Below are 25,753 nucleotides of genomic sequence, written 5' to 3'. Positions count from 1 at the left end.
GCACCTGAGAGTTGTCATCTCTAGACTGTGAGCCCGTTGTTGGGTAGGCGCTGTCTCCATCTGTTGCCAAATTGTACTTTCCAAGCGCTTAGTACAGTGCTCTGCACACGGCAAGCACTCAATAAATACGACAATCAACGAATGAACCTCAAAATGTTCTGTCCCTTGACTGTGGAAATATGCTAGGCCCATGACCTTTAAGAGTTCACCTTCCAGGATGGCATTCATTTTTCTTTGGCAAATTCACTCCCTTCTCTTCCCCCTTATTCTTGCTTACGAAATGCAGCAGCAACAGGAAAGAATTAATACCAAATGTTAAGGGCAGATAGAGCCATCCCTGGCTTTGTAGCCTGCATGAGCTTCCTGGAGAGACGGAATGAGAGAGAGTTTTGAGGGAGGGAGGGAAGGAAAGCTGTCTGGCAGAAGGGAAGCAAGAACTGATTTGGGGTCTCTTTTGTGTTGCTGAAGATGCAAACTCTGGACTGGAAGAATAAAGGGGTCAAGAACAGGATCACTTTAAGTGGGACAAAACGCAGGTGGGTAATTAAAGAAAAGGAAAGTGATATCCCTGGCCCGCAAGGAGCTCACAGTCTCACAGTCAATTAGGAGGGAGAACAAGGAAACCGAGGCATAGAAAAGTGACTTTCCCAAGGTGACAGAGGAATTGGGATTATAACCCAGGTCTTCTGACGCCCAGGCCTGTGCTCTTTTCACTGGGCCGATATGGCTTGAATGAATAAACTCATTTTAGGCATGAGCGACAGCGGAAGGCTACTCCTGGGATTTGGGGGCATACAGTGGGCTGCAAACGAAGTCTCCCCGGCTGTCAAGGTGAGTGAGGTACCTGAGGGGATGTTTCCTTGTGGAGGGGCAACTGCTACTGCCCAAAGCAGCCTCCACCTGGCTCCAAACCAGCCACAGAGACAATCAGTACCCACCTCGCCCCATCCCTCCCAACCAGATACAGGGCCACAGTTACTTGGCTATTTCTAACTACATCTGATTCCGATCCGGATAGGAGCTCCTGCGGGGAGAAGTAGCTGGCTCAGTAGGCTGGATTAAATCAGGGCCGGTCTGCAGGCCACATTTTAAACCCCCCGCCTTCTCCCCATTAGCAACTCATAATTTGAAAGGGGTGGCGCATCCCTCTACACAGAAGAGGCTGGTAAACGGAAGAGATAAACCAATCAGAAGAGGGGAAAAGAGAAGTCTCGCAGGACTGGATCCCTGTGTGGAAAAACAGGCTGCTACTGATTGGATCTGGGTTCATCAAAAGACCGGAGAAAAAACACAGATTTTATCCTACAGATGAGAATAGGAATACGTCTCTCTTTCAATACGTGAAAGGACATCACATCAGTTGATCTGGACTGTCCCCGATTCTATTTTGAACCAATGATCAATAGTATATATTGAGCACTTATTCTGGGCAGAGCACTGTGCTAAGTAAGCACTTGGAAGAATACGAGAAAGTTAATAGACAACTTCTGCCCCCATGGAGTTTAAAATCTAGCAGAACTCAGGTGAAATACAATAATCCTCTATAAAGCCAAAGGAGATATGCATGCTTCTTCCCTTCAACTCATGCACCGTTCTGCCTCAAAAAGAAACATTAATCCTTTACATTGGATTAGTTTCATTCAAATCAAATGAAACTAATGACTTTGAAAGAAATCCCTGGCAATCAAGAAAGACTTATAGTAAACACCAAATTCTCAGACTCCACATTTGAGGAATACACCTAGGAAAATTATTAAGGTGTTTTAACTGTGAGCTCCATTTTGACCAGATGAAAACATGGGTGTAGTCTCCCAAGTGCTTAGTACAGTGCTCTGCACATAGTAAGTACTCAATAAACGGACTAACACATAATTTTGCCATTATGTCTCAATATGTGAAATGATTTTACTGAGGATTTTTTTCTGTGCTGACTACCCATGTTTGCAATTGAATAGGCTATCGTGGTGATGATTCCTTAGCTGACAATCCAGGTTTAGCTAATCCCCAAGGAAAAACTGGAATGGCAAAGGGTGCAGCATTCATCCAATGCTGATAAGTTTTTCCATGTAGTATCTCTAATCATTATGTAGTTTTTAGGCCCTTTTGCTGGACACATCCCAGGGACAGTAAAATGAAATGGAGACAAAGTGAGCTAATAACGTGATTATGAACTAAAAATAAAAGTAAAAGAGGGGGCAACTATGTCTTAAGCACAACACTCAACTCACTTCGAGCTATTAATGACACAGCAGAAATCTAATTAGCTAAACTATGTGGGACCAAGGTTGGTTCATATAATTTAAAGCTTTCAATTATCTTATTCAGGCTCTTGCCCAATTGTATTTATCAAAGTTTATTCTTCCTAATTTTCCAAACTAGCCATGGTTCCGATGAGTTCAAAATAATATTTGTTGGGTTAATACACAGAATTCGCAGTTAACTGTCCATATTTTGCACTGCAGACAAGGTGCCTACATTCATCTTTTGTCTCTTCACATCAGTTACCCTACTAGGGAGACTGTTGGAAGAAACAATGAATTATTGGCACTGCTGTAAGCTATGCTGACCTGACGGCTGACCAAATGAGACTTTCCCCAAGCATTTTTCTGCAAGATTTGTACAAGATTTGAGCTGACACAAATCTTGTAGAATAATGTGAGATTCATTACTCAATTTCACTTGTACATATTTACTATTCTATTTATTTTGTTAATGATGTGCATTTAGCTTTAATTCTATTTGTTCTGACGACTTGACACCTGTCCACACGTTTTGTTTTGTTGCCTGTCTCCCGCTTCTAGACTGTGAGTCCGCTGTTGGTTAGGGACCGTCTCTATATGTTGCCAACTTGTACTTCCCAAGCGCTTAATACAGTGCTCTGCACACAGTAAGCGCTCAATAAATACGACTGAATGAATGAGACTTACGACACATACTTGCAATTTGGTAAGATGCTGGATAAATTAGATATGCTAAGGACACAGAAGTGTTTGAGGGAAATTCAACCGTATTGGTAGTGGCCCACAGCACAAATATTGGAGAAATCCCTATATAAAATACATTTGAATATAATAACCATCCCTTCCTGTGTCCAGGCAGAATTGCTCAGTAGAAAGATTAGTCCCTACCCCACCACTGGCCTACTGTTTGACCTCAGGCAAGTCATTTAAACGCTCTAGGCCCTATTTCATTCTTCAGTATAATAGTTGTAACAGACCCCTGCTTCTCCCTGCCTCAGACGTTAGCATAGCTATATGAGTTAATGACAAATTCAGGTTATTTTTTAAAATGGTCTAGAACCTGAACAAGCCATAATGTTTCATGCCATCATCAGCAAGCCATAAGCTACTTCAGTCGTTCAATGGTATTTATTGAGCAGCGTACTGTACTAAGCGCTTGGAAGAGCACAATACAAGAGTAGGTATAGACAACTGCTCCCCCCAAGGTGCTTACATACTAGAGAGGGAGACAGACAATAAAACAAATTGCAGATGCATAGGTACATAAGTGTTGTGGGGCTGGAGGAGGTATGACTAACAAAGTGCTTAAGGGGAACAGATGTTTCTTCTTACTGATTACCTCCACTTATTTTCGAAGTCCCCAACCTACCCAGCACCCCAGATCTTCAGCTGCATACCACCAGATATTGCACATAGCAACCCAGGAAAAGAAACCTATATGTGAAACTACTCCACATTTATGGCAGCAGCTCCTCCAAAAGTCAGATTTGGGCCTGCTTCTTGTTTGGAAACAAAGGACTGCTAAGTGTCTAAGGTCCACCTTGGTCCTGGCCCCCAAAGGCCAGAACTGACCTGTGCCAAGCTCCACCGGGCTGCTATCAACCTAATCATCATAATCAGCTAATGGTTTAACATGACACCATACTAGGCATGGGATAAAAAATAAAAAGGGTCCCTTTCTCTGAAGGAGATAACCTACAAGAGAGGTAGGCGGGGGGGACGACGACAGATAAATCAGTTAGAGAAGAACTACAATGCAAGACTCCCAGGGACCCACCACAGGGCTCGAGGAACTAATCTTCAGAAGACGTGAGGTGTTCTGGATGGCTTTATGCGGGCTAACCAAATTCATCTCACCTGCCTAATTCTGCCCCTACAACAGGTTTCCAAACGTGCAGAATCCAAATACAGGGTGTTTAACTGTAATAACTCTATTCAACAGTGAATGTAAAATTACCAGAAAGCGAAACTCACCAAACTGGGGAGAGACATGTGGAAGGTTGTTTATAGGTAACTGCATTCTATGGAGCTAATCGAATTCTGTAAATCCTTTGGAATACTTTCAGAAATTGGAGTTCTTCCCTCTGGTAATAATAATAATAATAATAATAATGATGATGATGATGATGATGATATTTGTTAAGTGCTTACTATGTGCCAAGCACTATTCTAAGCGCTGGGGTAGATACAAGGTAATCAGGTTGTCCCACGGGGGCTCACAGTCTTCATCCCCATTTTCCAGATGAGGGAACTGAGGCACAGAGAAGTTAAGCAACCTGCCCAAAGTCACACAGCTGACAAGCGACGGAGCCGGCATTAGAACCTATGACCTCTGACTCCCAAGCCCGAGCTCTTTCCACTAAGCCAGGCTGCTTCTAGTACCCTTGAAGGTCCCCGAAGTCGTCTCTAGAATTGGTCACTTGGGCCCAGGGTCCCCCCCAAGGACTCTTTGGCGACTTTAAGCTATTGGGGGGGTTGTGGAGTCCATCCAGGTCAGCTCCTTATGAGTTCACCTCAAGTCCAGATGGGCTGGTGGAAAAATCCCTGCAGCCTACAGGAACAACCGTACAATCACCAGGCAGGGACGGTCCCACACTAAAAGTTAACAGGCTCGTTTCAATTCGTACATGCTTCTAAAATACCAGAACTATGGGGAACAGATCCAAAGTAATAGTTCTAGGAACCAACAGTCATGGGTTCCTAGAACCCTGCTATTAGTACTTATAAAAGACTATAAAACTTGGCCTAGACATCAAGGTGTTTGGACTTGCCGCAGTTGTGGGGGTTTTAGTTATTCAACTATTAAAGTCCAGCGATTACCTGAATAGGGGACACTTGAGGGAGGGAAGAGTGAATCCCCCAACTTCCCACTGTTTGCAGCAGACTGTCCTTTCTACTTCCCTCACTACCTACCCCTCATGGCTAGTTTAGAGCTGATACTGTCTGGCCCCTGACCAGCTGCTTGAGAATAGCCACTCAAGTCCTCTTCCACCCCTTCCCCACCAATTCTTCCACCACCTCTGCTGGCTAAGAGGGCACAGCTGGCAACTGCTCTCAAGTGGGCCCCCAAGCAGGGCTAGGCATTCAAGTAGGGAACAGTTATCACCTAAACAGTTACTTCTGGGCCAGCAGGAATACGGTGAAGAGAAACGATTGGAGGGCGAGTCCATTCACGTAAACTTCAACAAGCCTAAATTTAAAAATCAAAAAAAAAAATCACCATTCTACTGTTCTCTTTTGCATTTACTCAAGTAGGGCAGGGAAAATGACAGGAAAGGGAATAATCTGAGAGAAGAGATAAGGGGTGGAAGTAGGGCAGGGTTAAGTAGAGAGGGAACTAAAAGCAGACTGGATGATTTTTGCTCAACATCAATTGGGTGACATTGATCCAACGGAATGAAAGTATGCCTAGTGCCAAATAACTGGTCCTGGCTCTGCAGCTACTAGTTCCCTCACCACGGTTTAGTGTAGAATAACACTGGACAGCTGACTGGCAACTGGGAACCACATTTAGCCCAGTGAGCGATCTACTCGGATACACAAGTTCAGGAGACTGGTACTTGGTCCCCGTAAATTGGGACAAGGGTTAACTCAGATATTCAGGGCTGCTACAACTTCTGCTTTTAGTACACAGTTTGGCTAGAATGTTGTTAAGGAATTAGGGAAGGTTCTTCTAACAACATGCTTCTTGTCTGGATAGAATGTGATGTGAGGTTGGCAAAAAAAATGGTTGTGCACATGTGAGGCGCAACAATCAAGTTAGAAAAAATCCTAATTATGCTATTTGTTCAGCACTTATGTGCAAAACATTGTGCTAAGCCCTGGGGTAGCTACAATATAAGCAGATTAGACACAGTCCCTGTCCCAAAAGGGGCTGACACTCTAAGGGGGTCCACAAAGAAGGCTAAGTCTCCTGATTCCCAGTCCTGTGTTCTTTCCACTAAGCCATGCTACTTCCCTGCTTACTAAAATGCAGCTTCTCCTTAATGTAGTCTTCTTCAAGAACTTACCACCCACATTAGAGAAGAACCGACTGCAGCTGAAAGTCTGAATAACTGTGTATTCTGAGGTTTGGTTGAGGATGGTGGGCACTGAGCTAACTTTGTCATTCATTCAAGTCTTTTATTAATTGATCTAGCTTTGGTTCAGATAAGACATTAAAATAACCAACTTTATACTGCACATACAACAGCATGTCAATTACTGGACTATTACTAAAAATACCTTAGTGAGATAATTCAGTAATTCAACACCAGAGTCGCAAACCCACAACGCCGCCTGCAACAGCAGAATGGTCCTGAATCAAATTGGGTCTCTTTAGTCCTAGTCCATCTTCGGCATCTAGAGCTAATTACTTAAGGATTGCTTCAAACATTTCTATTTCAGGTACTACCAAAAAAAAAAGTTCCCATCACTGATCTCTCAATTTACACGTCCTAAAAAACCAATCTGCTCATCAATTTATAGTTTATTAAACTGTGGAAAAAATGGTACTCAACAACTGTCGAACTGGCAGATTTTCATATTCAAAACTGCACTTCTGAACACTGTACTATTAATTTAGGCATTCTTTTTCACTATACTCCCTGGAAAATTATCCATTGGAAAACTTATTAAAATTATATTTTGAGAACAGGGATTGTTATCATTTTTTAAATCTTCCTAACTACTCAGCTGACACCAAAAAAGTTTAAAGGAAGAAACATGAACCATCAGGAAATGGTCCACCAAAAAAATGGAAGAAACACCTACACATTTTTTGTCCTCTCCCATCACAATACAGAACTAGTTTATCTCCTCTCTCCCAGTGACTTTTCTTTCCTCCTTCAAAACTCAATTTACATCTTCATATGTCCAGTGAACCATTTCCTCTTTCTCTCTCCTCAAATACCAACTCACGTGAAAATTGTTGTACAGCTGTACTTGGTTTTGTATGCATTTATGTTTGCTTCTATTTATATGGAATTCGTTTGTCCCATATTCCCCATTAGATTGAAAACTTTTTGAGACCAAAGACTGAATCTTCTACTTTTTTCCCCCATTAGTATTTAAGTCCTTACTGTGTGCCAAGCACTATGCTAAGCGCTGAGGTAGATACAAGACAATCATGTTGGACACAGTCCATGTCCCACATGGGGCTCTCAAGTCTTAATCCCAATTTACAGATGAAATAACTAAAGCACAGAGAAGTGACTTGTGCAGGGTCATACAGCAGACACGTGGCAGAACTGGGAATGGAACCCAGGTCCTCTCATTCCCAGGACCACTATGCTCTTCCCACTATGCCAGGCTGCTTCCTCCAACTCTTCAGAGCCCTTAATACAGTGGCATTCAAAAACTCTTGCTGACACTGGGAATGGCATCTTTCTTAAGAGCGAAAACAGATGTGAAATTAAAAAGTTAAAGCTGTTTTACAACAATGTCTTCTGCTTGGCAATTTAATGTGGGAGATCCGGCTATTAGATATAGCCTGTGATTTTTGCATGGGTGCAAAAAGAATGGTGACTAATCTTGTTTCCTAATCACCTGCTGTTGCAGCATTACAATCCCCTTAGAGAAGCTTCCCTTTCAGAATATGCCTCCTTGTGGTCCTTTTTCCAAAATCTGATTTGCTCAACTTCGTTTAGGTAGGCCTTTTCTTCTTAAATTACTCTACACTGGACAATCACAACACTGAATTCATCTACACTGAATCAACCACCGTGCATCATTTCCATAAAAGGCTGGGATGGAAAGGAAAAGTGAAATATTTCCCTGTGGGTGAAGCTAACATGCTGTGCTATAAATTAAAACAAAGCTAGATTTAACCAAGCCCGTTTCAAAGCCCGGCAAAGCAAAGGTTTAAAAAGAAGGGCATTCAACCTGAGAGGATTCAGAATGTGTGCTGCCCGGGCCCAACTAGAAAGGGGGTAAGGGCAAGGAGAAATTACTTCAAAACTTCAACAAAACGTGCTTTTTACCTACTTGTGAACCAAGCTTGAATATTATTATTACCAACTACCAGGTGCATTGCGCCCTGCTCCCATCTCCAGAGGCCAGGTTATTTTGAAGTCAGCACTGGGATGGTGGGAGGAGAGGAAGAAGACCCGGGGTACCCAACCCAAACCTGATCATATCTGGTCTGGAGGCTCCATATTAGACTGTGTTCATTCAGGGACATCCAGAATTTGGTACACCCTCCATCAATCAATAATGGTATTTACTGAGTGCTTGCTGTGTGCAGAACACAGTACTAAGCACTTGGGAGAGTACAACATAACAGAGTTGGCAGACACATTCCCCGCCCACAACAAACTTACACTCTCAAATTGACCCACGATAATTTGGGGAGCTCCAAACTTATCCAAACTGTTGGATTTATCCTTAGAACAGACCTGAATCTCTGGAAGCATCCTAGTACTGACCAAAACTGCCCAAGGACCAACACAGAACCAAAAACCTCTGAGGTACGTGTTCATGAGTCCTACTGGCTGCCTAACTACTACCGCTAGACAAAGAGTGGCAAACAACACAGAGCTTTCCTCTGCAAGTTTTCAGCCAAGTTGTCCCCACCGAGGGGGGTACAGAAGGCATTTAGAAATCCCTGAGAGGTAGCTTGCGAGGGCTGTGCCATAGTACAGTGCTAAGCGCTCAGTCCAGTGTTCTGCACACAGTAAGCGCTCTATCAATACGATTGAATGACTGAATTAGGGATGAAGTTTTCTGACTTAAGAACCATCTAAGATATTCCACAAGGTGGACGGGCCCAGGAGGAATCCTGCAAAATCCCTGGTTATCATGGACAATTACAATGGCAACAGCCTGCGGGGTTACAGCACGGCGGAACGGCATCGGAACTATGATCTGGGTGCTGTGGTCATACACGGGTCCTGCTTTTAAAATATTTCTGCATGCACTCTGCAATGCGCAGCAAACCTGCCCGGCAACTTGTTTGCTGCACTCAGGGCCCCAGCAGGAATATGACTAGCAGGGATGAGTAGCGCTGTGAAAAACACTACCACTGACAATCAGTTCCCTCATCAAATTCTTGGTATTGAAGTCTCAGGTAAAAGCTCATCTGCTGCTCTTGATGGAAGACTCCATCAGAAATAACCCAATCCCAAGATAAGTAGTGATTTATACTACGTTTATCCCATTTTGTTTAACCATATAATAGTAATGACAATGGCATTTGTTAAGTGCTTGCTATGTGCAAAGCACTGTTCTGAGCACTGGGGGGATACAAGGTAATCAGGTTGTCCCACTTGGGGCTCACAGTCTTAATTCCCATTTTACAGATGAGGTAACAGAGGCACAGAGAAGTTAAGTGACTTACCCAGAGTCACAAGGCTGACAAGTGGCAGAGCCGGGATTAGAACCCATGACCTTTGACTCCCAAACCCGGGCTCTTTCCACTGAGCCACGCTGCTTTAATTCTATTTCTCTATTTTGATGCTATTGATGCCTACTCGTTTTGTTTTGTTGTCTGTCTCCCCCTTCTTGATTGTGAGCCCGTTGTTGGGTAGGGATTGTCTCTTTCTGTTGCCAAACTGTACTTTCCAAGTGCTTAGTACAGTGCTCTGCACACAGTAAGCACTCAATAAATACTATAGAATGAATGAATATTGAAAAAGGCGATGTGGCCTAGTAGGAGGAGTGTGGGACTGGGAACTAGGAGACAGGTTCTAATCCCATCTCTGACCTTCTCAATGGCCCAAGGTCAAGTCGCAACCTCTCTGAACCTCACTTTCGTCAGCTGAAAAGTGGGGATAAGATATCTGGCTCTCACTATTTTACAATGTGAGCCTTGTATGAGGCAGGGGCTGAGTCTGAACTGATTACCCTGAAACTACCGCCTACTTAGTACACTGTATGCACTTAATACAGGTTAAAAAGGAAAGGAAGGTAAAATGTTGGTTCTTTATATGCAAAACTGGGTTAGAGCAATCTTCTTCAGAGAACCTATAGTACATACGAAACTCAGTGCTCAGTTTTCAGGCACTGAGGTGAGACGGGGAACAGACAGCTGAAAGCTACTAAAAGCAGCCAAACCAGGCAGGGACCTCTTCACCTTGAATGCAATTTTCACACCTCTGGAGCAGAGCGCAGGAAAGGGTATTGATGTTCTTAGAACAGCTGGCAGGAGAATGTCACCCCTAAGGTAGTTAAAAACCAGGACCAAATCCACGTTCAAATGTACCTCTCCGGACTATCACTGGACTAGATCATGTAGACGTTTACCACTGTTTCCAGGTTTGCCCACAAAACAAGTAAAAACAGACTAAATCTCTAACACAGGAAGTTGCTGTGTCTAGCGTTCCATCAGAACAATTAAAAAGACAAGTATATAACACATGCTGCTGGCTAAACTGTAAAATAAGATCCTTTACAATTTTGCAGAGAAATGAAAAGTTCAGTTTTCCATCTGTTTCATAAATAAGTCATCCCCTTGAATCTAACGGAGTTTAACTGCACCACAATCTCTTCATCAAGACCTCCTAAACATTTAACATTTCCTTCTGAGAGCAAGTTCAGAGCAGGTATATTTTTTAAATGTTTGGCTGCCAGATATTTAAATGATTTTTCATTTTGCTTTTTCTCCTCTTTCTCCCACTCTGCCCTTCTGACTCATTTGCTCACTTCATAACTGATTTTTTTCAACCCTAACATAATAATAATAATAATAATGGCACTATTAAGTGCTTACTATGTGCAAAGCACTGTTCTAAGCGCTGGGGAGGTTACAAGGTGATCAGGTTGTCCCACACGGGGCTCACAGTCTTAATCCCCATTTTACAGATGAGGTAACTGAGGCACAGAGAAGTAACTTGCCCAAAGTCACACAGTTAAGTGGCGGAGCCGGAATTTGAACCCATGACCTCTGACTCCAAAGCCCATGCTCTTTCCACTGAGCCACACTGCTTCTCTCAACATACTTACAGGAGAGAATGTGTCAAGCAAGGAATAATTTCAGACAGTCAGGATAGTCAAGTAAGGACACGTAAGAGTAGGAAGAGAAATTCAACTATATTGCAACTTGGGAAAAAAGCCCTCTACTATAGTCTCACAGTTTCACCTACCCCCCATAACCAGTTTCTCCTCACATAAACCACCACTCTCATAATTCTATTTGTTCTATTTTTTCACCTGTCTACATGCTTTGTTTTGTTGTCTGTCTCCCCCTTCTATCAATCAATCAATCGTATTTATGGAGCGCTTACTGTGTGCAGAGCACTGTACTAAGCGCTTGGGAAGTACAAGTTGGCAAAATATAGAGATGGTCCCTACCTAACAGTGGGCTCAGAGTCTAGAAGGGGGAGACAGAGAACAAAACAAAACATATCAACAAAATAAAATAAATAGAATAGATATGTACAAGTAAAATAGAGTAATAAATACGCACAAACATATATACATTTATATGCCATCCACCAAGCTAGCTCTCTTACTCCCTTCAAGGCCCTACTGAGAGCTCACCTTCTCCAGGAGGCCTTCCCAGACTGAGCCCCTTCCTTCCTCTCCCCCTCGCCCCCCTCTCCATCCCCCCCCACCTTACCTCCTTCCCTTCCCCACAGCACCTGTATATATGTTTGTACATATTTATTACTCTATTTATTTTACTTGTACATATCTATTCTATTTATTTTATTTTGTTAGTATGTTTGGTTTTGTTCTCTGTCTCCCCCTTCTAGACTGTGAGCCCACTGTTGGGTAGGGACTGTCTCTATATGTTGCCAACTTGTACTTCCCAAGTGCTTAGTACAGTGCTCTGCACACAGTAAGCGCTCAATAAATATGATTGATTGATTGTTTGATATATACAGGTGCTGTGGGGAAGGGAAGGACGTAAGACGGGGGGGATGGAGAGGGGAAGGGGGGAGAGAGGAAAGAGGGGCTCTAGACTGTGAGCCTGCTGTTGGGTAGGGACCGTCTCTATATGTTGCCAACTTGTACTTCCCAAGCGCTTAGTACAGTGCTCTGCACACAGTAAGCGCTCAATAAATACGATTGAATGAATGAATGAATACAAAGACCCAATGGAGCCAGTACCAAGGGAAAGGGCAAATGCAGCTGCCCCAAGTGGGAAGAGAAAACATTCTCAGCGTTCCTTCGGGTTTTTTTTTTTTTTTTGGGGGGGGGGGGGGGCAGCAGGAGGTTAATGGTATTTGTTAAGCTCTTACTATGGTGCCAGGCTCCGTACTAAGAGCTGGGGTAGATATAAGATCATCAGGTTGAACACAGTCCAAGTCCCACATGGGACTCGCAGTCTTATTCCACATTGAACAGATGAGGTAACTGTGGCACAAATCAATCAATCAATCAATCAATCGTATTTATTGAGCGCTTACTATGTGCAGAGCACTGTACTAAGCGCTTGGGAAGTACAAATTGGCATCACATAGAGACAGTCCCTACCCAACAGTGGGCTCACAGTCTAAAAGGGGGAGACAGAGAACAGAACCAAACATACCAACAAAATAAAATAAGTAGGATAGAAATGTACAAGTAAAATAAATAAATACATGGAGTAATAAATATGTACAACCATATATACAAATGTACAAAGAAGTGACTTGTCCAAGGTCACACCGCAGACAAGTGGTAGAGCTGGGATTAGAACCCAGGTCTTTCTGACTCCAGCCCATGTTCTATCCAGTAGGCCACGCTGCTTCTCAAAAGGAAGCGAAGAAGTTTGTGTCTCCGAGGAATGCCTCCGACTCAGACCAGTCGGGTCAAAGGAGTTTGTGTCTCCAAGACTGAGGGACCATTTCCTGCTGTGCTCAGTCAATTAACCAATACTATTTATTGGGCACCTGTGTGCAGAGCCCTAAACTAAGCATTTGGAAGAGTACAAAAGAATTAGCAGACATGATTCCTGCCAAGGGAGTTTACACCACATCTGGGGACGCAAAACACTAAATTAGAAAGAGGAGGAAGAAAAGGGGGCTGAAGTAACAGAGTGGGTAAGTCACTTGGGCAAGAGCTCTGAGAGACTGAGAACACAGGTGCATAGGTGGCACTGAAGTGGCAGTTGGGAGTGAATCTAATCTGGGATACTAGATATTAATCAGGGATGGCGTCTGGATGAGATGTGATCTCACAAGCTTTGTTCACTGGGAGAGCAGGGGTCTTTCAGATTTGAAGGGAGACTGAGTAAAAGGCAGAGGGTGGAGCGGGAGCCAAGAATCAGCGGCGGATGAGACAAGGGTTGCAATAAACTGAGATTACAAAACTAGAATAGAAAAAAACAGGAATTCTGGAAAGCTGGTCACCCTCGTAAAGAACAAAGGCAGTTTTTCTTTTCACCTATTCTGGCTGCTGCTACAGCTCTGCTTCTTGCTATGCTCGCTAAGAGTTACCACTTCTGCTGGGAGCCTAGTCAAAAGTAACTCATTTTGCCAAAATGGCTATACCTCCTGTAACACTTTGAAGAACTCCGGGGTTATTACATTACTGGTTGAAGGCCTCTGCCTTACTCAACTGTGCCCAAACTTTGGCTGGAAGCTCTCAATTGATTAGGTTTTCCAACACCCCTCGTTCCAAAATAAACAATTCTATTAAAGCATTTTTTCCAATCTGACCAATTTCGAATAGATTACACTTCAAATTTTATTTTCAATCAATATGGATACATGGATACAACATGGATGGCTATCATTTTCAAAAACAAACTGTGAAACTTGGAGTAGTGCTGTTTAGTGCTACTAATAATAGTCAAAATCACCATCTTTAAGCCAATATACTCAGTTCTTCAATAAACTGTATTTTCACTACTTGTTTGGAGTAGATTGCTCTTAGGGAAGGTTCTTCTGAGCATGAGAGCCTGTTCCTTCAGCCACCACAAATGCCACAATGCGATTTTTATTACTACGGGGTTTTGCAAGAACCCCAGTGTTATAGGAAAACTGGGTGAACACAGAATCAATGGACACTGTACTGATTTTTTTTTTATTTGCCCAACCCATGACTGAAGAGATTTTCAGGGATCTTCTAGTCAAGCACTGATTCCTTTCTCTAGTCTTCCCATTATGTTGCAGGGGTGAAAGACACCATCTGGCTCTATAAGCTTTTAAAGAACTAAATAATATAAAAGCAAAGTCTTGTGAATGATCCCACCTGATTAAAGACAAACCAAATACACTACAAGATGCATATCAGAAGATATCACAGGTTCAAATAAATTTCTTGCCTCACTTTCATCTGGACAACTATTTTAAAATGTCCATTCTACTAAAGTGATTTTGTAGGGTAAGTTAAGGAATGGCTTTGAGGGGGAATCTAAATGCTGGACAATTGCACAGAGGGCAGCTTATTTGAGAAACCAAATACAGCCTCCAATAATCCTCCAACACGTAGAAAATTTCATTGTCTAACATGCTCAAACTTTTCAACCGTAAAGTTGCTTTGGAAAGTCTACCCACGATTAAAATATGCACGATTCCAAGATAATTCTATGGTCAAAGGGAAAGAAATAACAGTTACTGTGCTACCCCAAAGATAACTGCAACTATTGCTCTCTTCCCACACCCCTGAAGGAGGGACGTACACAAGGTTGAGAGGGCAAATGAACAGTCTCCTCCCTGCACTGACAATGTTAACACCCACTCAAGGAGAAAGTTTAAAAAAATGCCCAGGAAGTGAAGGCCACATTCAAATCATGAAATTTTTAGTGGAAGGATAATCATTTACAAGTTTTCCCCCTCCCTACTTAAGCCCAGCCAGGGAGAAAAGGGGAACAATCAAGGATCATGCAATGGGGGCAAAAATGCCTTGGTAGGATCTTCCATAGATAGAACAGTTAAGGCACTGGAGGGAATGCTGTAATTTGTTAAATTCATTTATACCCAGACGTACAACTATGGCTGTATAATCCTTCAGGAAATACTGTTGCTATGTGTTAGGTACCCTTGCCAAGGACAAGAGGACAAACTCGCCCAACTGAACTTTCCTGCTTCTAACACAACTTTGATTCAGTATCAGTCATTTAGGAGGAGTCATCATTGCTTATTTTCCTAATTCCCACTGGCCAAATTCCAATTCTAGTTTGTACTTCTAAGGCACAAAAACTGCTTATGGCTTATGGCTAAAGTAGCCCTTAGGAAACATGACTAATGCCCACCTCACCCCCAACCCTCAAAAATAACAAAGTAGAACCATTCCACAAGTTGTCTTAGAACAAAACACATGCAACATAAACACGAATTTCCATTTTAAACAATGGCATTAGGGTAGGCCATTTGAAATAAACATGAATGCTTTAAACTCTTCAATGAAGCTTTTTACTTGGGAGAACAACCCATGAATCCCAATACGATATGGAGTCCTTCTAGTCCTTCACAGCTACTTGGGAATCATCTTAACCTTCAGAATGCCGTGAGCTTTCTTCATGTGTGGCTCCAAACAATGAGTAAGCAGAACAAAAAAGTCATTCTGTCTCAAAGACGAAAAATCAGCTATGAAATTAAGATAGACCATTAAGGAGTCCGGGACTGAAAAATATTAACACCACTATGCCAGTGATTATAAGCATTCTACAAAGGGTCTTATTACCGAATTACTGATTATGCCTCAAAACCTTTTGAGGTAAAATGGTGTCACTTGAAAGGATTTAAAACACAAAAGGGTAAAGCAATTTACTTATGCACCAAGTGATCACAAAATGTGACCCAAGCTGGAGTCAAAACCCAAGACTTTAAGGACGCCTTCTTTGGGACATTTGATTCAGTACCAAGAAACTGGCTAAATATTACCTGTCAGGGTATAAGCAGCGTAGCCTAATGGAAAGAGCATGTTGCCACCTTGTACTTCCCAAGCGCTTAGTACAGTGCTCTGCACACAGTAAGCACTCAATAAATACGATTGATTGATTGATTGATTGACTTGGGTTCTAATTCTGGCTCTGTCATCTGCCTGCTGGGCGACCTTGAGTTCCCGATCCCTTAGGAATGAGAGCCCTGTACTCTGTCCAACTTAATTATCTTGTTTCTACCCCAGTGCTTAGTACAGGGCTTGGCACAGAGCACTTAAAGACACATTATTATTTCAACAGTTAGCGCTGTTCCACAAGGACTTTCGAAATACAGTACTGTCAGATCCAATACACCCATCACCTCGTAAGATCCACGGGCATCCATTTTTATACAGCTACCTATGAAGTCACACTTCTTAGGTTCCACACCACCTATTTCCTAGTTAGAATTTTAAAAGTAGCATTTAAAAAACATTTGCTTTGGATCCTTAAGAGTCAAATATTCTATGAGAGCAGCTATATTTTTTCTTACTATGAAGAAAAAAATACAATCTTTATTTGCTGGACTCTCACCCCAGCTCAATCATCTCTTCCTACAAGCTCCACCATTCCCCCCCCACCCCCCCATCATCACATATATCACCATCAGAGAATAGGCCATATTTGATTTGCTTTGTCCAGCTGATTAGATGCTCATGATCTCACACCTAGCGTACCTTCTAATTAGAAGGGGAAAGTGAAATTAGGCAATAGTAGGGAGGGGACATGGTGATAAAGGGTGTGACCAGGCTGTCTTTCCAGTTTCCATGGCCCACAACAAGGAGTTTGCCATTCAGAAACACTGTTCGGAATGACAGAAGGGAGACGTCAGGTAGCTCAAGGGTAAATCCAATGAATGAAGGAAGCAAATATGATGCACTTTACCTTTTCAGAGGGAACAAAGTGTCTCCAGAGTCCCTACCCAGGAATGGAAGTGAAGGCAGCAGTAGTAAAGACACTTCCTCGGATAACAGCGTTCCCTCCCCAACGTCAAAAGTCGCTTGACTGTTTACGAAGCCTGCTACTCCTACTTTGACCCAATCAATCATATTGGCTGAGCGCTTACTGTATACAGAGGACTGTACTAAGCACTTGAGAGGGTACGATATAACAGAGTTGATAGACACGCGCCAGCTTTTGTTTTAAAAAAGCCAAAAAATTCCTAAAATACAAGTGGGCATTTTTTAAAGCTCCGTTTCTAAATATAAATAATGGAATTATTGAATAGGAGTTTTGGAAAATATTTTAAACCACAATTTAACATTTATTTCCAATTATCATAAAGCATTCGTTTAAGAATCTGTGTAGCTTTTCACAGAGAGAGGGTCTACAGCAACTCTATAACCCAGTGATGAGTTCCTGAAGTCTTCTATTCTTTAAAAACGGCAGGAATTCATTCATGAGCAAATGTGAATAACCGCTGTGCACTAGATTGAAATTACAATAAAGACAAATGCTAGGTGAACTGGTCATTAAACCAATCTAAATTTGTTTGGGGACAGGATAGAGGAAAGTGTAATTTCCCTCACTTTCAGGCTGCTTAGCTAATTACCAAAACTATTTCCCTACTATAGAGCCAGTATGACAAGCTCGGCCCCATTAAAATTAATTTATCTGAATAAGTTAAATTATAAAATATCATACCTTTGAGAAAATAATCAGCGGGAACAATTTAGAAGGCAATAACGGCCAGAGAACTTAGGACAGCCAGTAATCAATAAATGGAATGTGAAGTAGCCAAGCTGTAATGTGCTACGACAACAAAGAGAATATTTGAGTATTGTAAATATAAAACATACTGTGCAGGAAGATATGGCAAGGTCTTTATCTGTAATTCTAATGGGCTGTATTGAATGACACCTTCCATCCAGAGAACACAACATTCTGTGCTCGCCTTATTTTCACATGCCCTTGAGCTGGGATGGTGCCGAATATTATTTCCAACCCCATGCAAGGAAAGTAAAATTTTAAACCTACTTCATAGCTCTGTACAAAACAATCACTGTGCAAGACTACTTAGTGGTCTAATCTTTATATAAGGAGGCTGAAATGAATCTGTGAAAATAAGGGTGCTTTTTCCACTGATTAAAAACACAGAGTAATTCTGAAGGCTTAAATTTACTACACTGCTGAAAATGGTGAAAAAAATCTGCCAAGAAGAAAAACTGGAGTAATAAAAGCTGCTCTACTGTTGAATGATCTGACCAACAAACTGGACCAAACACGGCCATAATGTAACAATCATTTACCAGGTAGAGGAAGGCTACATTAAGATCTACTATTATGTCCATTCAAAATGGAACTGAGGTTCCAAGAAGATTACTGTTTTTTAGGCATGCTAAGCAACTCAGAAGTTAATTCCTTATTGCTTCAGTGTCTCAAATGTTTCAAAAGTTTAAAACCACACTATACTTAATGAGCTGAGTAAATATGCTACGCAAGTCCCCCACTCCGTAGGCGGTTCCTTTTTAAAACATTTTAGGCAATTTGAAGTCTAGCATCAATCTCATTACAACATTTTTATTGGAGGCAAGGAAGCTTCAAAGTTTCCGGAGAAGCCACTGAGGTGTTACCTGAATGTCACAAGCCCACTGCAAACTATAATTCCTAAGCACCCAGAAAAAAATGAGACTGCCAAATGAATGTGCATAGTGGGCATACTTTAAAAAAAAAGTCAAAGATTCTAAAGGAAAATATTGCAAAAGCTTCTGTTGGGAATGCCAGATAGCTTGTCATCTCCTATATCCACATAGTCACACAGCATGGGCCTAAAGCCCAGCCCTCTAAAAAGCAATGTCAAAATTTAACCAAATAATTGTCAGGTGTGAGAAAGATGTGAAGACCTTTCTTTTCTAACAGTAAAACCAGAAAGTTGTTAGTTCCACCACCACCAGTACAATTCTCAAAGTTAAATGTCAGAGGAAGGATCGTATGTCAATTTTCTAGGAACATCCCACTTTTAAAATGTTTCCCGGTGTTCTGAAACTGGTGCCTTATTCCAATTCTGATGAGGCGCTCTTGATGCAATAGGAAGGCGCATATACCAGTTTTTCCACTCTGCAAGCTGCTACAGTAACCCTGGCAATACACAAAAAAAATGCCAATGAGTGAAATTATTTAGACTTACAAAAGGATGAGCAACACACACGAATAAAAGGATCATGACAATTCCAGGCCACGGGTCAGAATCAGGGTCCCGGACCCTTAAAAAGTGAAGATGCCCCAATGGAGTCCCCAGAAATGAAATTTAAGACGAGATAAGGTCAGCATATGAATATTAAATGTGAAAAGCGATGGGGGAAGCTACTGGCGAGCTGCTCTTTCGCTCCAAGCCCTGAGCACCAAAATTGAAGTCTGGTCAGGTAGGTTTTAAACTACCACAATGCTTTTCTGAGAGTCTTTCCCTGCAAAACTGGAATGGTCTCCCCGACATGTAACGTGGAAGGTCGTCACCAAGACAAGAGGCTAGAAGAGCGGCCGAGTGTTCTTGTTCGAAAAAGCATGGTCACTCACACGTCCCTTTGGACCAGATCTTGGCCTCAGGTCCCAGAGTAACGTGCCTAAAGTTCTGTTGACAATTGCTCCAACTTGGGGCAAGGCCTCTCCCCAACCCACTGCCCCCCAATCTCCCGATCCTCCTTAGAAGTAGTGTGGCTTGAGAGTCAGAGTCATGGGTTCTAATCCTGGCTCCGCCCCTTGTCAGCTGGGTGACTTTAGGCAAGTCACTTCGCTTCTCTATGCCTCAGTGACCTCATCTGTAAAAGGGGATGAAAACTGGGAGCCCCACTTGGGACAACCTGATTACCTTGTTTCCACCTCGGAGCTTAGAACAGTGCTTGGCACATAGTAAGCGCTTAACAAATACTATCATCATCATCATCATGAGAAGCAGTGTGGTTTAGTGGAAAGAACCCGGGCTTGGGAGTCAGAGGTCGTGGGTTCTAATCCCAGCTGCCCCTTGTCAGCTGGGTGACTTTGGGCAAGTCACTTAACTTCTCTGTACCTCAGTTCCCTCATCTGTAAAACGGGGACGAAGGCTGTGAGCCCCACTTGGGACGTGACTACCTTGAATCCACCCCGGCGCTTAGAACAGTGCTTGGCACATCATAAGCGCTTAATATCATCATCATTATCATCATGAGAAGCAGTGTGGTTTAGTGGAAAGAGCCCGGGCTTGGGAGTCAAAAGTCGTCTTCTAGACTGTGAGCCCGCTGTTGGGTAGGGAACGTCTCCACATGTTGCCAACTTGTACTTCACAAGCGCTTAGTACAGTGCTCTGCATACAGTAAGTGCTCAATAAATACGATTGAATGAATGAATGAATCCCGGTTCCGCCCCCTGTCAGCTGGGTGACTCTGGGCAAGTCACTTAACTTCTCTGTACCTCAGTTCCCTCATCTGTAAAACGGGGATGAAGGCTGTGAGTCCCACGTGGGGCAACCGGATTACCTTGCATCCACCCTGGCACTCAGAGCAGTGCTGGGCATAGAGTAAGCTCTTAACCAATACCACCCAACTTGTACTTCCCAAGCGCTTAGTACAGTGCTCTGCACACAGTAAGCACTCAATAAATACGATTGATGATGATGATGATCACCGTCCGGTTACGGATCGATGCCATCGGTGGCTCGCTCGGGGTCACTACTGCTCCCAGCCTGGGGCGTGGACCCGAATGGATGCCGTTGTCTGAAGGAGTGTCTACACAAGGCCGGAGGGGAAAGCGGGGTGGGGAGGGGGTCGCCCCAACTGTGTGAGGAAGCTCGGGGGTGGGCGGGGGTCGCCCTGACAGACAGAGGAAGGTCCTGCTCCCCCCCGCTGCTGCGGGGCCATATTACCGAAGCAGCAAAGAGCCCGGGCTTGCGAGTCAGAGGTCGTGGGTCCTAATCCCGGCTCTGCCACTTAATAATAATAATAATGATGGCATTTATTATGCGCTTACTATGGGCAAAGCACTGTTCTACGCGCTGGGGAGGTTACAAGGTGATCAGGTTGTCCCACAGGAGGGCTCACGGTCTTAATCCCTATTTTTATAGATGAGGTAACTGAGGCACGGAGAAGTTAAGTGACTTGCCCAAAGTAAAGTCACACAGCTGGCAAGTGGCAGAGCCAGGATTTGAACCCATGACCTCTGACTCCAAAGCCTGTGCTCTTTCCACTGATCCATGCTGCTTCTCCTTGTCTGCTGTGTGACTTGGGGCAAATCACTTCACTTCTCTGGGCCTCAGTTACTTCATCTGTAAAACGGGGGTGAAGACTGTGAGCCCCACCTGGGACAACCTGATTACCTTGTATCTCCCCCAGCGCTTAGAACAGTGCTTGACCCACAGTAAGCATTGAACAATACCCTCATTATTGTTATTATTGTATCTCCCCCAGTGCTTGACCCATAGTAAGCACTGAACAATACCATCATTATTATTATTATTGTATCTCCCCCAGCGCTTAGAACAGTGCTTGGCCCATAGTAAGCACTTAACAATACCATCACTACTGTTATTATTATTGTATCTTCCCCCCAGTGCTTAGAACAGTGCTTGGCCCATAGTATGCGCTTAATAATACCCTCATTATTGTTATTATTATTGTATCTCCTCCCCCAACCAGAGCTTAGAACAGCGCTTGGCCCATACTGAGTGCTCAACCAATACCATCATTATTATTATTATTGTACCTCCCCCAGCGCTTAGAACGATGCTTGGCCCATAGTAAGTGCTTAATAATACCCTCATTATTGTTATTATTATTGTATCTCCCCCAGCGCTTAGAACAGTGCTTGACCCATAGTAATCACTGAACCATACCATCATTATTATTATTACTGTATCTCCCCCAGCGCTTAGAACAGTGCTTGGCTCATAGTAAGCACTTAACAATACCATCATTACTGTTGTTATTATTGTATCTCCCCCCAGTGCTTAGAACAGTGCTTGGCCCATAGTAAGCGCTTAATGATACCCTCATTATTGTTACTATTATTGTATCTCCCCCCACAGAGCTTAGAACAGTGCTTGGCCCATAGTAAGTGCTTAACAAATACCATCATGATTATTATTATACTTCTCTTGGCCTCAGTTCCCTCATCTGTAACATGAGGATGAAGCCTGTGAGCCCCAACTACGACAACCTGATTCCCTTGTATCTCCCCCAGTGTTCAGAACAGTGCTTGGCTCATGGTAAGCACTTAACAATCATCATCATCATCATCAATCGTATTTATTGAGTGCTTACTATGTGCAGAGCACTGTACTAAGCGCTTGGGAAGTACAAACTGGCAACATATAGAGACAGTCCCTACCCAACAGTGGGCTCACAGTCTAAAAGGGGGAGACAGAGAACAAAACCAAACATACTAACAAAATAAAATAAATAGAATAGCTATGCACAAGTAAAATAAATAGAGTAATAAATATGTACAAACATATATACATATATACAGGTATACATATATGTACATATACATATATACAATACCATCAATATTGTTATTATTCTTGTACCTCACCCAGCACTTAGAAAAGTGCTTGGCCCATAGTAAGCACTTAACAAATACCACCATTATTATTATTATTATTATTATTGCCTGGGCCTCAGTTCCCTCATCTGTAACATGGGGACGAAGCCTGTGAGCCCCACCTGGGACAGCCTGAGTCCCTTGTCTCTCCCCCCGCAGTGCTAGGAACAGTGCTTGGCACAGTGCTTGGCACATAGTAAGCACTTATGTAAGTGCTTACTATGAGGCAAGTATATGTAAACACAGTAAGCACTTGGAGAAGAAGCATGGCTCAGTGGAAAGAGCCCGGGCTTTGGAGTCAAAGGTCATGGGTTCAAATCCCAGCTCCGCCACTTGTCAGCTGTGTGACTCTAGGCAAGGCACTTCACTTCTCTAGGCCTCAGTGACCTCATCTGTAAAATGGGGATTAAGACTGTGTGCCCCCCTGTGGGACAACCTAATCACCTTTTAACCTCCCCGGTGCTTAGAACGATGCTTTGCACATAGTAAGCTCTTAATAAATGCCATTATTATTATTAACAAATACCATCATCATCATCATTATTATTATTACTACTGTCTGGGCTTCGGTTCTCCCATCTGTAACATGAGGATGAAGCCTGTGAGCCCCACCTGGGACAGCCTGAGACCCTTGTGTCTCCCCCAGCGCTTACAACAGTGCTGGGCACACAGTAAGCACTTAAGAAATACCGTAAATATTATTATTATTATTATTATTACTATCGTCTGGGCCTCGGTTCCCTCATCTGTAACATGAGGATGAAGCCTGTGGGCCCCACCTGGGACAGCCTGTCTCTCCCCCAGCACTTAGAACAGCACTGGGCACATAGTAAGCATTTAACAAATACCATCATCATCATCATCATTATTATTACTATTGTCTGGGCCTCGGTTCCCTCCTCTGTAACATGAGGATGAAGCCTGTGGGCCCCCTGTCTCTCCCCCAGCGCTTAGAACAGTGCTTGGCACATAGTAAGGACTTAACAAATACCATCATCATCACCATTATTATTATTACTATTGTCCGGGCCTCGGTCCCCTCCTCTGTAACATGGGGATGAAGCCTGTGGGCCCCACCTGGGACAGCCTGAGTCCCTTGTCTCTCCCCTAGTGCTTAAAACAGTGCCTGGCACATAGTAAGCACTTAACAAATACCATCGCCACCACGATTACGATTATTATTACTATTGTCTGGGCCTCGGTTCCCTCCTCTGTAACATGAGGATGAAGCCTGTGGGCCCCAGCTGGGCCAGCCTGTCTCTCCCCCAGCGCTTAGAACAGTGCTAAGCACATAGTAAGCACTTAATGTCATTATTATTGCTATTAACAAATACCATTATTGTGATTATTATTACTACCACTATTGCATTATCAATATTATTATTACTACTGTCTGGGTCTCGGTTCCCGCCTCTGTAACATGAGGATGAAGCCTGTGGGCCCCAGCTGGGACAGCCTGAGTCCCTTGTCTCCTGCTCCCCAGTGCTTAGCACATAGTAAGCACTTAACAAATACCATCGCCACCACAATTATGATTACTGTTACTTTTGTCTGGGCCTCGGTTCCCCCCTCTGTAACGTGAGGATGAAGCCTGTGGGTCCCAGGTGGGACAGCTTGTCTCTCCCCCAGCGCTTAGACCAGTGCTGGGCACACAGTAAGCACTTAAACCACCAGGATTATGATTATTATTACTATTGTCTGGGCCTCAGTCCCCTCCTCTGTAACATGAGGATGAAGCTTGTGGGACCCAGCTGGGACAGCCTGTCTCTCCCCCAGTGCTTAGACCAGTGCTGGGCACATAGTAAGCACTTAACAAATACCATCACCGCCAGGATTATGCTTTCACGGGGGTTCGGACACATCCACGCCCGACCATCCGGGTCTGGTCACTGGGGTATATCGAAGAAGGTGGGGGGAATCGGACATGTTGGGCCACGGGGGGAAGAGTTAGGGATGACAGACGGGCCTTGTTGGATCGTTGGAGGAGAGTCAGGGGTTTGGCGCTGTGCTGTTTCGTTCTCTGTCTCCTCCTTTTAGACTGTGAGCCCACTGTTGGGTAAGGACTGTCTCTATATGTTGCCAATTTGTACTTCCCAAGCGCTTAGTACAGTGCTCTGCACATAGTAAGTGCTCAATAAATACGACTGATGATGATGATGATTATTATTACTACTGTCTGGGCCTCGGTTCCCTCCTCGGTAACGTGAGGATGAAGCTTGTGGGCCCCACCTGGGACAGCCTGTTTCTCCCCCAGTGCTTAGGAGAGTGCTGAGCACATGGTAAGCGCTTGATAAATGCCATTATTATTATTAACAAATATCATTATTATTATTGCTATTATTACTACTATTGTATCATTATTATTATTATTATTACTACTGCCTGGACCTTGGTTCCCTCCCCTGTAACATGAGGATGAAGCCTGTGGGCCCCAGCTGGGACAGCCTGTCTCTCCCCCAGTGCTTAGACCAGTGCTGGGCACATAGTAAGCACTTAACAAATACCATCACCGCCAGTATTATGATCATTATTACTACTGTCTGGGCCTCGGTTCCCTCCACGGCAACGTGAGGATGAAGCCTGTGGGCCCCAGCTGGGACAGCCTGTCTCTTCCCCCAGCGCTTAGACCAGTGCTGAGCACATAGTAAGCGCTTGATAAATGCCATTATTATTATTAACAAATACGATTACTATTATTGCTATTATTATTACTACTATTATATCATTATTATTATTATTACTAATGTCTGGGCCTCGATTCCCTCCCCTGTTAACATGAGGATGAAGCTTGTGGGCCCCAGCTGGGACAGCCTGAGTCCCTTGTCTCCCGCCCCTAAGCACTTAGACAAGTGCTTGGCACATAGTAAGCACTTAACAAATACCACCGCCACCACGATTATGATTACTATTACTATTGTCTGGACCTCGGTTCCCTCCTCTATAACGTGAGGATGAAGCCTGTGGGCCCCAGCTGGGACAGCCTGTCTCTTCCCCCAGCGCTTAGACCAGTGCTGAGCACATAGTAAGCGCTTGATAAATGCCGTTATTATTATTAACAAATACGATTACTATTATTGCTACTATTATTACTACTATTATATCATTATTATTATTATTACTAATGTCTGGGCCTCGATTCCCTCCTCTGTTAACATGAGGATGAAGCTTGTGGGCCCCAGCTGGGACAGCCTGAGTCCCTTGCCTCCAGCCCCCCGGCACTTAGACCAGTGCTTGC

At 43.4% G+C, this 25,753-nt stretch overlaps 1 protein-coding gene across 8 annotated transcripts in view; it reads right to left on the bottom strand.

The window, feature by feature from the left end:
* The window catches only part of GIGYF2 (GRB10 interacting GYF protein 2), a 164,054-nt gene that overhangs the window by 110,303 nt on the left and 27,998 nt on the right, over window positions 1-25,753 (bottom strand). For 2 of the 8 annotated variants that reach the window (XM_038754860.1, XM_038754904.1), the window contains exons 1-2: window positions 5,347-5,412; window positions 4,215-4,324 (exon numbers count right to left, since the gene is read on the bottom strand). The exons of 2 other annotated variants lie outside the window; for them this stretch is intronic. In XM_038754860.1, coding sequence (XP_038610788.1) covers window positions 4,215-4,260 — 46 coding nt within the window. In that variant the 5' untranslated portion in view covers window positions 4,261-4,324; window positions 5,347-5,412. Of the gene's footprint in view, window positions 1-4,214; window positions 4,325-5,346; window positions 5,413-17,652; window positions 17,672-18,965; window positions 19,087-25,753 lie in introns of those variants that run through there. 4 more of the 8 variants (XM_038755025.1, XM_038755171.1, XM_038754903.1 and 1 more) reach the window with 3 other exon arrangements.

The sequence above is a fragment of the Tachyglossus aculeatus genome, chromosome 1 (assembly GCF_015852505.1).
Source record: "Tachyglossus aculeatus isolate mTacAcu1 chromosome 1, mTacAcu1.pri, whole genome shotgun sequence".
Taxonomy (NCBI): Eukaryota; Metazoa; Chordata; class Mammalia; order Monotremata; family Tachyglossidae; genus Tachyglossus; species Tachyglossus aculeatus.
The sequence above is the reverse complement of the archived record's forward strand: the minus strand, read 5'-3'. Positions and strand labels throughout refer to the sequence as shown.